This window comes from Fukomys damarensis, unplaced genomic scaffold (assembly GCF_012274545.1).
Source record: "Fukomys damarensis isolate Sample0158 unplaced genomic scaffold, DMR_v1.0_HiC HiC_scaffold_16, whole genome shotgun sequence".
NCBI lineage: Eukaryota > Metazoa > Chordata > Mammalia > Rodentia > Bathyergidae > Fukomys > Fukomys damarensis.
This window is the reverse complement of record NW_022900928.1, coordinates 130,423,437-130,436,004: the sequence shown is the minus strand read 5'-3', so window position 1 is coordinate 130,436,004 and position 12,568 is coordinate 130,423,437. Positions and strand designations below refer to the sequence as shown.

The following is a 12,568-nucleotide window of genomic DNA, read 5'->3' as shown; positions in this document are numbered from 1 at the left end:
ATACAGAGCAAAATTTCTACAAAACATTTACTATTCTTAAATTTATTTAGTTTTTTTGAGACACGGTTTCACTGTGCAGTTCAGGTTGGCCTGGAACTCTCTCTGTAGCCCAGGCTGGCCTAGAACTTCTAGCCTCCTGCCTTGGCTTCTGAGTGGCACCATGCCTAGCTACCCTCCTATCCTTAACCTGGCCAGTAACTCAGAAGAAATACGTTTGGTGTTTTTTTTTTTTTTTTTTTTTTTTTGGTTTTTTGAGACAGGGTCTCACTATGTAGCTGAGACTGACCTGGAACCTACTATGTAGCCCAAGCTGGTCTCGAACTCACAGCGATCCTCCTGCCTCAGCCTCCCGAGTGCTGGAATTACAGGTGTGCGCCATCCTGCCCGGCTTAGAAATACATTTTTTTTAACCTTTGCATCTTTAGGTAGTTTGTTAAAGCAGCAAAAGCTAACTGGATCCAAACTCAACCAATTGTGAAAAACTTACCATTACAGTAGCAGATTCTGAAAATGGATTGGACAGTGTTTGCTAGTGAGTCACTGCAGATTCTAGCAGGTGTTGATTGCAGCTGGTGTCCCTCTCAGCTTGGGGTGTGTGGAGACTTACAGGAAAAATGACAAGTTGGCTCGAAGATATTCTGGGGACATGCCTGAGAGTGAGCAACCCTGGTCACGGTCGGGGGGTGGGTACCTGGGGGCTCGCTGCGGAACTGTTTATCTGTCCTCTTCTGGAGGGTCTCACCGCGCCTGCCAGTGAACCGTGAATTACGAGGTCAGCGTAGCCCTTGGACAGGTCTGAGGGACAGGTGCTATCAAAGCAGAGAACGGGAGAAGCTTCTGGAACAAACAGACCAGGAAGAGCCAGAGGCAAAGACAGAAAGCAGCAGAGACCTGCAGTGAATACCAGGGCTCCCAGGCTGGTGGGGGGGTACACGCATTCCCTGTCCCGGGCACTTCTACCTAAACTCTGCAGTTGCAGGTTTATTCCACTTTACCTAAAACTCAGTTTACTGAGTGAATTTGTGATTTCTAACATGCATGGGCCTTATCTCCGTGGGACACAGAAGGCAGCGTACTCATGGCCAGGTGACCTGGCCTTCCAGGGGGGCATCGTGCTGGGGGTCCCTGCAAGGGCCCATGGTGGCAGGAGCTGAGGACTCAGCGCAGGACAGTGCCCATCGGGGACTCAGGACCCAGTGGGTTCCTCTTGCTCCTCTGTGAGACTTTCCCCTTTTTACAACTTGGGATGTAACTCCGATCATTACTGTTCACGACACGGCACCTCCAGCAATGTCTGCGGTCTGTGTTAAAGCAAGTGTGCTCCACAGGAGCTGGCACCTCGTCCTGCTGCTCTTCTGCTGCCCTCAGCAAGCTGCACTCTGAATGTCCTGCCACAGGAAGCTGTGCTCACAGCTGTGAAGTCAGGCACTCCACAGCAGTCCCGGGGGCGGGGTCTCTATCATCACTCCAGGGCCCACATAAAATTCCCTGCCGCCTACTGTGCAAGATGCAAGAGGAGCTTTGTGACACGTGACAGAGGGCAGTGGTCGCTTTCAGGACTAGACCTTGAACTCAGGTTAGCATAATGTTTTGGGAAATGGCCTAGGGAAAAGAAAGGTGTTTTCTTTTCATCCTCAAACTTTGAGATACCCACAGGTCTGTAGCAGCTCACTCAGCATTTTTTTGTACCCGGAATCAGGCATGGGAACCTTGACACCAGCACTGGGCCAGGCTGATGTCTGGCTGAGTCCCCTGTAGGGGGAGCCATCAGGATGTAGCTCAAGCTGCCTGCTAGGTATCTGCAGAGCTGTCCAGCAGAGGCAGCTTGGGGCCAAAGGAGACAGCAGCTCACACCAAGCCTGTGACCAAGGTGCCCGCAGGCCAAGTTCTGGAGATTCGGCCCCACTGTCTCTGGTCCTGTGCTAGGATCCACACAGGGCATGAAATGTGGGTGCTCACAGCAGGCAATGAGCTCCGAGGTGGGTGATGTGACCAATAATACAGAAAAGAATTAGGGAAGTATTAACTGTTACTGGCAGAGAAACTGACCAGATCTCCTTTCCCTTCTTAGAATAAAGAATGAAATAACCACAGAGACATAAGCGATTTGAAAAGTATACAACAGAATCTTTTTATTTACAATCAAGTTGTTTGGCAACATAAATAAATAAAAGATGTGTCCTGGCCTGTGAATTTCAGCTCCTCCTGACATGAGCGCTCTAGATGGCAGTGGAGGAGAAATGAAGGCCAGGAAGACAGGAGGAAGGGCGCCCATTCCAGCACTCACATCCCCAACCGTCCAGAGAACAAGCGTGGACAGAAAATAAAGTGCAAATCATATGAAAAACCATTGCGTCTCAGACACAAAACTGAAATCCTATACACGGGTACATGGTGAAGATAACTGTTGCCCGCCCTGGACACGGCACCCAGCCTGGCAGAGCGGCGTGGCCGGGGTCACCGCTGCCAGCCCCAGGGTGGTACATTCGAGGCCTGATTTCCTTGTCACCAGCATGCATGTGGTGTGCACCCATGCGCCGGGCATCGGCAGTGACACAGGAACACACTTCACTGGAACGGGCTGGCGTGTGTCCTATCTCAAAACTTAAGACAAACTGGGTCATCTCCTGACTGAGAAATGAAGTGTTGGGGAAGGGGCAAAGGCTCTGAAGACCAGTCGGAGAGACCTAGGGACGTTTCAGCAGTAACAAGACAGTCACAAGAGGCTGGCGGCCCCCTGGGGCCCCGTGTGCGCTCCCACCATGCAGCCAGGGCCCCAAGGCAGGGATGTGTGTCAGGGCCACAACCGATGTTGCCGACCAGAGAGGAGGCCCCGCGCTCCCCAGTGAGGTATGGAAGACCAGAGCTAGTAGTGTTTCCCGGCCAGACAGGGCAGGAAGCTGGGCCCTTGCGAGGAGGGGACCGCAGGGCAGGTTGCTTCAGTGGGGACACCCCAGGCCATCCGTCAGCATCCTCAGAAGCCCCGCCAGAAGGCCACCATGCCACACGCGCGAGCTCGTTGTCACCACCAGGACAGGAGTGTAGAGTCCCGGTGTCTCTCCTGAGTCAAGGTTGTGCCCACAGCACAGCTTTGCTGCCTTTGTCCACACTAACGACGTGCAGGCCAGAGGGGGCCCACGCCACCGCGTTGACAGAGGAGCTTCAAGGAGAGACCGGAAGAGCATCAAGTTTCCAGGAGTCGGGCTGAGACCTCAGCCAGCCACACACTAGACCGGGTACCTAGGGTCTGGCCATGCATGCCCACAGCAGGGCTCATTATGGGAAAAAGAAGGCCCAAGAAAGCCTCGGGCCTTGGCCAGCTCACCCCGGCAGCACAAGGGCTCACAAGGGCACCCTGAGGGGGACGTCCGTGTGACTGGCAGATGGGCATGGGCTGGCCCTCAGGTGGAAGGCAAACCAAGTTAATTTACTGACAGGGATCTGAGGAAGAGGGCAGCTTGGAGGGAAGGGGAAGAGGAAGTGCTGACCCTTTGCCCACTGTCACCATGGTTCACTCCCCGGGCACCTGCTGTCACTGCCCTGTCATGAGCCGCTGCTACCCCACGGGGCCCCACTGAGGCCCAACCCTGGCTAGGACAGGGGCCGGGAGTGCCCTCACTGGCAGCATCCGCCTCACCTGTGGTGCTTCGACAGCGTCTTCTCCACCTTCCCTGTGAGCACACTCCACACATACAGCGAGCCCTCCGCCGAGCCTGCTACAACATAACTGCCGTCGGGGCTGAAGAAAGCAAGGGAGCGAGAGCTCTGACTCCCCGTGGCGACGGCGCCTGCTCACAGCAGGGGGAAGCCGCTGCTCCTCCCAGCACAGGCCAGGCCTGGGGACACTCAGGAGGATGGGCTAACCCCAAAGAGCCCGTCAGTTCCACCTCAGGGCTCCTGTCTTCCCCTTCCTGAAAGCTCCCCAGCAACCTGGTGAGCAAAGGAGACTGATGGCTGCCCAGGAGCCAAGGCACAGACGGCGAGCTCTAGTCTGAACTTCAAGCCCCTCCTCGGTCTCTGGGTGAGGCCTGGACATGGGAGACACCCACGCAGCACCCAAAATCATCTGTGCTGGGGCTGGGGTGTCGCTACTGACCTGAAGACCACTCTGGTCCAGTCTGAGCCACACTTGAAGCCAGGCGCACTGAAACAGACAGCAGCGCTGTCAGCAGGCGACCCACAGGAGGAGTTGCCCAGCCCGGCCCAGCCCCTGCTGCCTCAGCTACCTGAAGGTCTGCCTCACGGTGCTGGTCCGCAGATCGATGACTTTCAGCAGGTCATCACGGGAGCAGCTCAGCAGCTCAGTCCTCTCCGGGTTCAAGTCCAGGGCAGTGATCTTCCCCAACAGCTCCATCTCCCGGACCACACTCTCTGATCTAGGTAGAGGAAAAGGCCTTCCGTCTGTCTTCTGTCAACCGATCCCAGAGTGACTGGCTGAGGCGTGAATCCGCTAAGTGTTCTAGCCCATTTGGGAACAATACTGACCACCAGCCAGAACTTCAGATTATCAAGAGCTACCTGGGGCCACTGCCCAGTTGGGCTTCCTGCCCAGGGTTGGAGCTGTCAAATTACAGGGTGAGACCTGTCTTGCCCAGTTTAACCCTAAAAACTTCACGTTTAAAAAAGCCACACAAAGGTTTCAATGAAAACCTGAAGGGTGTCTAGGGGCCACCGGTGTCCCACCGGCCTTTTCTGGCTCCACGCTGGACCCCAAAGCATCATCCCGACACGCAGCCTTCGCCCCCACGCTCCACGCCCGCTGGGCCAGCCAGCTGCTGTGGCCCCAGCTCCCTCTACTCTATCAGCCCACCAAGCAGCTGTGTCTCCCTCCTGACCAACCGGCCGCCCTTCAGCTGGCCCAGGAGCGGACTCTCCCAGCTTCCTGCCCATTTCCGGAGTCCTCTCCATTCCCTGAATGTTGTCCTTACTGCTGCCCTTGCTCACACTGCACCTCCGGATGCTCTTGTCTACCAGCCTGAATTCAGGTCCTCACCAACTGACTTCCCCGAATCCCAGTACATCTTTGTTTTGAGAGAGCGTCAGGCTGGTCTTGAATTCACAGCAATCTGCCCGCCTCGGCCTCCTGAGAACTGGAATTACAGGTATGCACCAAGAGGCCTGGCTTCAGTACTTCCTTTTTTTTTTTGGTACTAGGAATCAAACTCAGGACCTCACGCTTGCTAGGCAGACTCTGTACTGCTGAGCTACATCCCCACCCCTCCAATACGCCTTCTAAAAGTGCCACCCAAGTAATCCACCAGACTCCGTGAAGCAATCATTTCCTTCTCAACAACCAACAGCTCAAGGATTACGACATCTGGAAAGGGCTCATGAGGCCCGCTGACACCTGAGCCCAAGGCACTCCATCAGTCTCCCAATGTGCCACATGTCAGCCCTTCTGCTGCTCTGCTGGGAACGTCTCCGGCCTTCCTGCAGTGCGAGATGCACTCGCTTCTCCACAGCCGTCAACTCCCGAGGGTGCCTGTCCGCCCTTCGCCAGCTCATGTTGCCCGAGGGCCGGCAAGGGGTCCGACCTGCAGCATACGTGCAGTGACTGACTGCCGGACTGGGTCTCTTGCTCTGTGGTGGTCACACTGCTGAGCCACAGTGTCCTCGAGTTCATTTCCACCACCTCCTGAGATTTTACCACCATACAGACTCCTATCTGCTCCCCACACCAAGCTCTCGGTGCCGTACCGGATGTCCCAGAAGCGGATTTTCTTGTCAAAATGCCCGCTCATCACACACTGCTCTGTGCAGACAATATCATTGCAACTGGATCCCGCAAACACTGTCTTTATGCCTGAAAGAAAATCAGCAATCACGGGGGAGCCACACGCATAGCTACGTCCACCACTCCAGTACTTGATCGCTAGAGGAAACCTCAAACAACAGTCACCGCTTGGCCCTCTGAGTGTCAAGCGGAAACCACACCACCCCTGCAGAGGCCTAGGCGCGCACAGAGAGGCCAGTTTCCTCACAGACTTTGCTGCGCAGATCCCAGAGTTTGAGGGTCCGGTCGTGGCTTCCCGAGACGATCCGTGCGTTGTCTAGCAGGAACTTAGCCGACAGCACTTTCCCACTGTGGCCTGTGAGCGTGTGCTAGGAGAGAGAAGGCAGCACGGTGAGCCTCAGGCCCAAGGCCCAGCCTAGGACGCAAGGCAACAGAGGGGAGACGGGAGAAGCTGCACACAGCCTTGGTGGCCTGGGCAGCAGCTGGGAGAAACTTCCAGAAAGACTGCCTCTGCCTCTGGGCTTCCCAGTGCGAGGTCCGGCTTGGTCCCCAGCCATGAAGCAGGGGTGGAGACTAGCAGGACAAAGTTAGGCCATGGGAGTTCTGCCCTTGGAGCGGACTCGGGGACCTTGGCCCCTTCTCGACCCATTCTTTGTCTCTGGGCTCCCCCAGGCCCAAAGTGACAGGGCCAGGCAACCACGAGGTGAACTCTCTGAAGAGGGCGGGAGTGGGAAGACTTTGAAGTCATCTGAGGGGACTGCTCTATGAACATTTTTTCTTTTGTACCGGGGATTGAACTCGGGACCTTGCACTTGCGAGGCAGGCATCAGCAACCATGAGAAATCCCCGACCCTCTGTGACCATTTTTAAGGCCTGGATTTACACACAATTATAAAACACTTAAAAACCTGGGCTGTATTCAGTGCCACTGAACGTCAGCGCCGCCCTGGAAGCGAGGACAGGGTCGCCGAAATCCTAATTTACAAGGGAACACCAGAGCGATCCGTGGTGGCTTTCAACAAGTGGCCTCAGTATCAGACTCTGTCAGACCACAGCACGGACACCAACCGGCACTCCTGACATGCACGGGCGTGTGGGGAAGCTCTGGGATGCCAACCTTATGTCAGCTGTCCCATCCCCACAGCGCCACAGGAGACGATCAGGGATGCCAGGCAGGGACCAGACAGTCAGCCCTTGTACTATATTCACCATGGACCACTTTTCAAAGCGTAGTCAACTGGGCAATGCGGGGAGCAATACTAAGGACTCAACCCAAGGCTGTTGCTCCAAACCACATCCCAAGTCCATCCACCCGGTCTTGCTATTTATCTTTCTTGGGACTGGATCTTCCTAAATTGTACACGCTGGGCTTGAACTTGCCGTCCTCCTGCCTCAGGCTCCTGGTGGGCTGGGATTACAGGTGTGTACCACCACACCTGGCTAATGGATTAACGACTTTTTTTTGAGACAGGGTCTTGCTCTGTAGTCCAGGCTGGCCTCGAACTCACAACAATCCTCCTGCCTCAGCCTCCCAAATACGATCACAGATGTGTGCCCCATCTGGCTCAGTATTTTTCTTTTGGTACCAGGCGGGGATGAACTTAGGACCTTGTGCTGGCGAGACAGGTTCAGAAGGTAGTCACCGATGCTATCTAATTAAAAAAAGAATACCTTTAAAAGATCTTTTGAGGGCTGGAGATGTAGCTCAGTGGCATCTCACCTGCCTGGCAAGTGCAAGGCCCTGAGTTCGATTCCTGGTATTAAAAAAACAAAAACAAAAAAGCGCCCCCCACCCCACCCCCGCTTACTTCCAGGTAATTAATGGACTGAACATTTGCTACCGACCAGGACCTGCAAGGCCACAGCAAGCTGAGGGTTCCTTTCACTGGGGTTTTTCAAACAGGGTCTCACTATGTAGCCCAGGCTGGCCTTGAACTCAGGATGACCCTCCTGCCAAGGTGGATTATAGGCATGCATCACCATGTCCAGCAAGGGTTCCAGTTTTTAGCACAGGGGCGGGGAGAGTGGATACAGAAAAACAGCCATTATGGCATGCTAACCTCTCTCCAGGAACCCTCACTCTTTACAATGTACTGCATTTCTCTTCAAACTACTTATCAACTCCTGATGTAGTTTCCTCATGTTTCACCAGGACAGAAACTTTGTGTCCCGGTTTCTGGCAAAGGGCCAGGAAAGTAGAAGGAATTTGGCAAACACTGGCTGAATAAATTGTTAATTCCTGGGGGAGGAGTCTGAGAAAATAAATTTAATCATACAGACCCAGTTCCAACACATGCTTTGTTTAGTCTTACTTTAGAAACAGATGCTTTTCTCCTGGAAAAACTGAAGTACCTGCTTTGACTGACTAAGATGGAACAGACAAAATAAATATAAACAAACGACCTTGTTATATTTACGACAGAGGTTGGCGCAGAGCTCAGTCCTTCCCACTGGTGGAGCAGCCCCACTGGGGCGAAGGAGCGGAAGTCGCAGGACCACACACCCGGAATGGCACAGCCTCTGTACTCGGCATTCTCACCCCTCCAAGACCGGGACAGCACCCACAAGGCTGCCAGCCGCAGGCCGAGCTGCAGCTCTGCGAAACCTCCCACTCACCCTCATGGGAGTGCAAGCAACAAAGCTCGTGTTAAATACGGGGAAAAACAGTGACCTGCCGAAAGAAAATCACCCGACCTGTGCGCATCCCAGGGACAGGGGAAACTGGGGCAGGCTACTCCTCAAATGCTACTTCAGCAGATTTCAAAGCTGTGCTGTGTGCACAATGCTTTCTAAGATGACGTCTTCCCCAAGCACAGGAGGAAAAAGAGTCACTGCCTTCAGGGGCTGTGCGAACTCAGCCCTGCAGACTAAATGCACCTGCTCTCCCTGTGCCTGTGTCGTGTGGACCTCACCAGGCTGCCGGCGCCCGCTGTCCTCTCAGTGGCCCCTTTCTCCAAGTCCCCTGTAGCTACCTACACGCTGTGCCTTCATGATGAGACTGTGATTTAAGCGACAACTTCCTCTGGCCACAGACTCAGTCACTGTCACCTGCGATTTGGTGGCAAACATCTGCAAGCCTACTTCCTTCTGACGTGTCTCTAGGAAAAGAGCGGCTGGACCAAGGACTCCAAGGACAGATGTCCCTGGCCCTCGCCCTCGGTGGGGTGCCCACCTGGCTCACTGGGCTGCACCTGCGGGCCCAGTGGCAGGGAGGGGCTTCCATGAGTGCGCACCCACTGTGCAAAGAGCCCTTCTCGTAACTAGATTGGGTATGGCTAAAATTCTATGAGCTGTGAGGTGTTTGGAAGTTTGCATTTAATTTGAACACTGTCTTTACATTGTGCACAACTTTTCTCCGGCCTCAAAGCAAATCCCACATCCAGATCCCAATTTCTGAATACAAAATTGCCCATTCAGATGCCTTCATCACATAGCTAGATGAACATCAACCAAAGACTCCAGACCCAGGAGGATGCAGCGCTCGCAGGGGAGGTTTCGGAAACAGCAGCCACCACCTACCCAGCAGCCAGCCCCCACCACGGCCACTTCTGCTTCCCCCTCCACAATGAGTGGGCACAGCCAGCTCAAGTGAGACAGGTTCAGGCTGGCCTGGAAATGCACGTCTATCTCCCTGCCTCAGCCTCAAGTGCTGGGATTCCAGGCGTGCCTCCCAAGAGAAATCTCAACAGAGCAGCAGGCAGCCTTGCAGCACCCTCCAGTGTTAAAGAGAGGACTGCGCAGGGCTGTTTCAGGCTGGGCTATCTCCTGGATGTGTTTACCGGAAGGGTTTTAAAGCAAGACCACAACCAGCTACTTCTCAAATTTTGGTCTCTCCCAGCACCACTGCCTTATCATAAAAGCTAAGGAGATACGGATGTGGCCGTGTGTAATGCCGCGAGTGTAGCAAGTGCAGAGACAGTCCAACCCTGTCCTCCAATGCCATCTGCCCACTGGGTCCCGGGGAAGCCACAGCCTCCTTGGATAGGAAGCCCCTAACTTCTTCATGCGGCAACGCAGGGTGTGCAGAGCCCACTGGGGGAGTCCTCCGGCTCTTCACACTCACCCGGGGGCCAGACACCCGATGCAGCTGCAAGTCAGCCAGCGTGGGAGGCCACAGCACTGGAAAGACTACCTGTGTCCAGGCTCCCTCTGCAAGGGGCCCAGCCAGCTTTCCAGCCAGCTCACAAAGGTTCCCAGCACCTCGACCACTGTCTGCCCCTAAAGTCTCCTCGTTGCTCCAGCCCTAAAGCTCAATGCCCACCTATACAGAACAGCTTTTTACCAACAAAAAAACAGCACCAGGCACTCAACTGCTTCCGCTCCTCCTCCCCAGGCTGAAGCCAAATCAGGCTGTTGACACTTCTTCAGCAGGTGGTCACTGGACTCTTCCAGTCTAGAAAATCTAGACCACTTAAAAACAGCAAAGACCCTAGGCCTTAATTCTAATGTCTTTTTTTCCCCCTTGGTACTGTGAATCAACTTCAGCACCTTGTGCTTTCCAGGCAGGTGTGGCACCATTGAACTAAATCCCCAGCCCTTTCTTAAGCTTTTCAGACAGGACCTCACCATTTAGTTCAGGCTGGCTTTGAACTTACTATGTAGCCCAGATTAGCACTGAACTCAGTGATCCTCCTGCCTCAGCCTCCCAAACGCTGGGATCACAGGTGTGCATCACCACCCTCACATTCTTACCTTGTCATTTATTAGCTGTGTGACCTTAAGCCTTGCCCTCTGTTGGCTTTCTTGAGCCCAAGGTTCCTCTTCTACCTACCTCACCTCATGTCCTCAAGGGTCAAAAGCAGTAACACATTTAACAGCAACAGCTCAGTACTAGGGCCCCCACGCAGAAGGCATCTGGGAAAATCCTTCCTCTTTAGGCCACTCACAGTGCAGCACCAGTGCTGTGGGTGACAACCAGAAATGTGTCCAAGCAGTCTGCGCCCCAAGGCAGGAACACAAGGCGGCCCCTCTGTGCTCACCTCTGTTCCCGAGAATGGAACATGGCCACCCTGGAGGCACGGGCAACCACCTGCTATCACCACCATCCCGCCTGTGGCTGGGGAAATGGAAAGCTCCCTTGTCCAAAGTCTTCTACCTTTGTCCCTGCACTACTCAGTGAGACTGCCACAAACCTCCCTGCAGATTTAACAGCTTATCTTGCTGGTTTTGGATACAAAAACAGCCTGTGCCAGCTGGCTCTCCTCCACTTATGGTAAAACGCCAACCAACGACAAAGGTGCCCTACATTGTATATTTCAGTAATTTTATCAGTAAGCTATGTAACTCATTCAAACTCAAGAAGTAAAAGCATCTCTTAGCCTGTAATCCTAGCACTACGGCAGCTGAGGCAGAAGGATCTCAAGTTCCAGCCCAGCCTGAGCTATACACGCAACACTTGTCTCCAAACAAATGGAAAAAACAAAATTTCTCTGCAGATGAAGCCACAGGCTCTGATTTTCCCATTAGAATGTAAGTGATACCACCATCAAGGTTTGGTCTTCATCTTGGATGCCAAGTCGGGTTCAAGTGCAGACTTCCTCAACACCGATCTCGCTTTTCTCCCTCTACCTGCCTGGTCTCCCAGCTCAGTGAATCAAAAGCACCGCAGTGATCTCCACCTTCGTCACTAACTGGCTCTGGGAAGTAGCTGCATGTGTGGTGAGCACCACACGGACCATTCTGGCTGGAAAGGGGAGCGGGAGCGAGTCATGAGGGGACACAGCTGTGACAGGTCCCAGCTGTCAGGACAAGGTGTGGCTGTGCCCTCAGGTGCTTGTGTACCCCACTGCCCACTACTGTGGAGGGTTTTGGGTTGGGGCCTGGAAGAGTCGACTCACATCCTGTACTGACAGCTGTGGTGCTCAGCTCAAGTTGTCTCTGAGCCAGTTCTCATGGACAGAAAATGTGAGGCTCCACTGCAACGTTAACACTGAATTCTGGACGAAGTGAGAGTGCGTTGCAGAAACTTCAGTCTTCCCATGAACAAAAGGGTGACTCAAGAATGCTTTTCAGGAACATACACACAAGTCCCCTATTGTTTCCTATTTCTTCTATATTTTACACCTTGACAGCCACACGCAGTTTTCTTAACTGGGTCTCACCCGTAATCGATAATCATCCACGGTCCAGATTCGGCTGGCAAAGTCATTTGAAGCTGCTAAGAGGTAAGCTCCCTGAGGGTAGAAAAGAAAGGGAAAAAACACTTTTAGCCAAAACAGAGGAACTCAGCTCATATGACACAAAGAATTCCAAGCTTCAGACGCCTACAGCCACACGCGCCAGGCTGAGCACCAAGTCTCACCGCCAGCACAGTCCAGGCCCTCTGCACCCAAGCGTGAGATACCTCAGCCTCCAGCTCACCTTCGCCCTCGCCCCTCCGGACTGCAGAAATGACTCCCTACACGCAGTCCAAGCCAGAAAGCCCAGAGGGCCCGCTGCTCTTCCCTCTCCTCATCTCCCAACCAACTCTCTCCAAGACCATCCTTTCGCACCCAGCTCCACACCTCTTGGGCCCCACCACCTGGGCCTGGATCAACCGCAGAGGCCCAAGGACAGGGGCCACCTCAGTCCTGCCTTTCCCGACCCGGCCTTCCACACCGCCAGGTCTCCCAGGATTCAACGCCACACCTGTTTTCTGAAACCTCCCCGGGCTGGGGTTGCGGCTCAGCGCCAGGCTGACCCCAGCGCCACGAACGCTCACTTGGCCTCAAATGGCCCACTGGTTCCCTAGGCCTTACCCCAGAAGGAATCCTCAGCATCTCTACCTCCCATTCCCTCAGCACAATGGCTTGTGGTTTGTGCTCACTCACTGCTCTTTTTTTTTTTTTTTTTTTT

The 12,568-nt window shown here is 54.1% G+C and overlaps 1 protein-coding gene across 3 annotated transcripts in view; it reads right to left on the bottom strand.

The window, feature by feature from the left end:
- Positions 1-2,126: 2,126 nt before the first annotated feature.
- Positions 2,127-12,568, bottom strand: part of Atg16l1 (autophagy related 16 like 1) — a 32,982-nt gene continuing 22,540 nt past the window's right edge. For 2 of the 3 annotated variants that reach the window (XM_010608740.3, XM_010608741.2), the window contains 7 exons: positions 11,836-11,907; positions 5,982-6,102; positions 5,698-5,803; positions 4,227-4,376; positions 4,097-4,144; positions 3,638-3,739; positions 2,128-3,160 (listed from right to left, as the gene is read on the bottom strand). In XM_010608740.3, coding sequence (XP_010607042.1) covers positions 3,067-3,160; positions 3,638-3,739; positions 4,097-4,144; positions 4,227-4,376; positions 5,698-5,803; positions 5,982-6,102; positions 11,836-11,907 — 693 coding nt within the window. In that variant the 3' untranslated portion in view covers positions 2,128-3,066. Of the gene's footprint in view, positions 3,161-3,637; positions 3,740-4,096; positions 4,145-4,226; positions 4,377-5,697; positions 5,804-5,981; positions 6,103-11,835; positions 11,908-12,568 lie in introns of all 3 variants that reach the window. The other variant, XM_010608739.3, reaches the window with a different exon arrangement.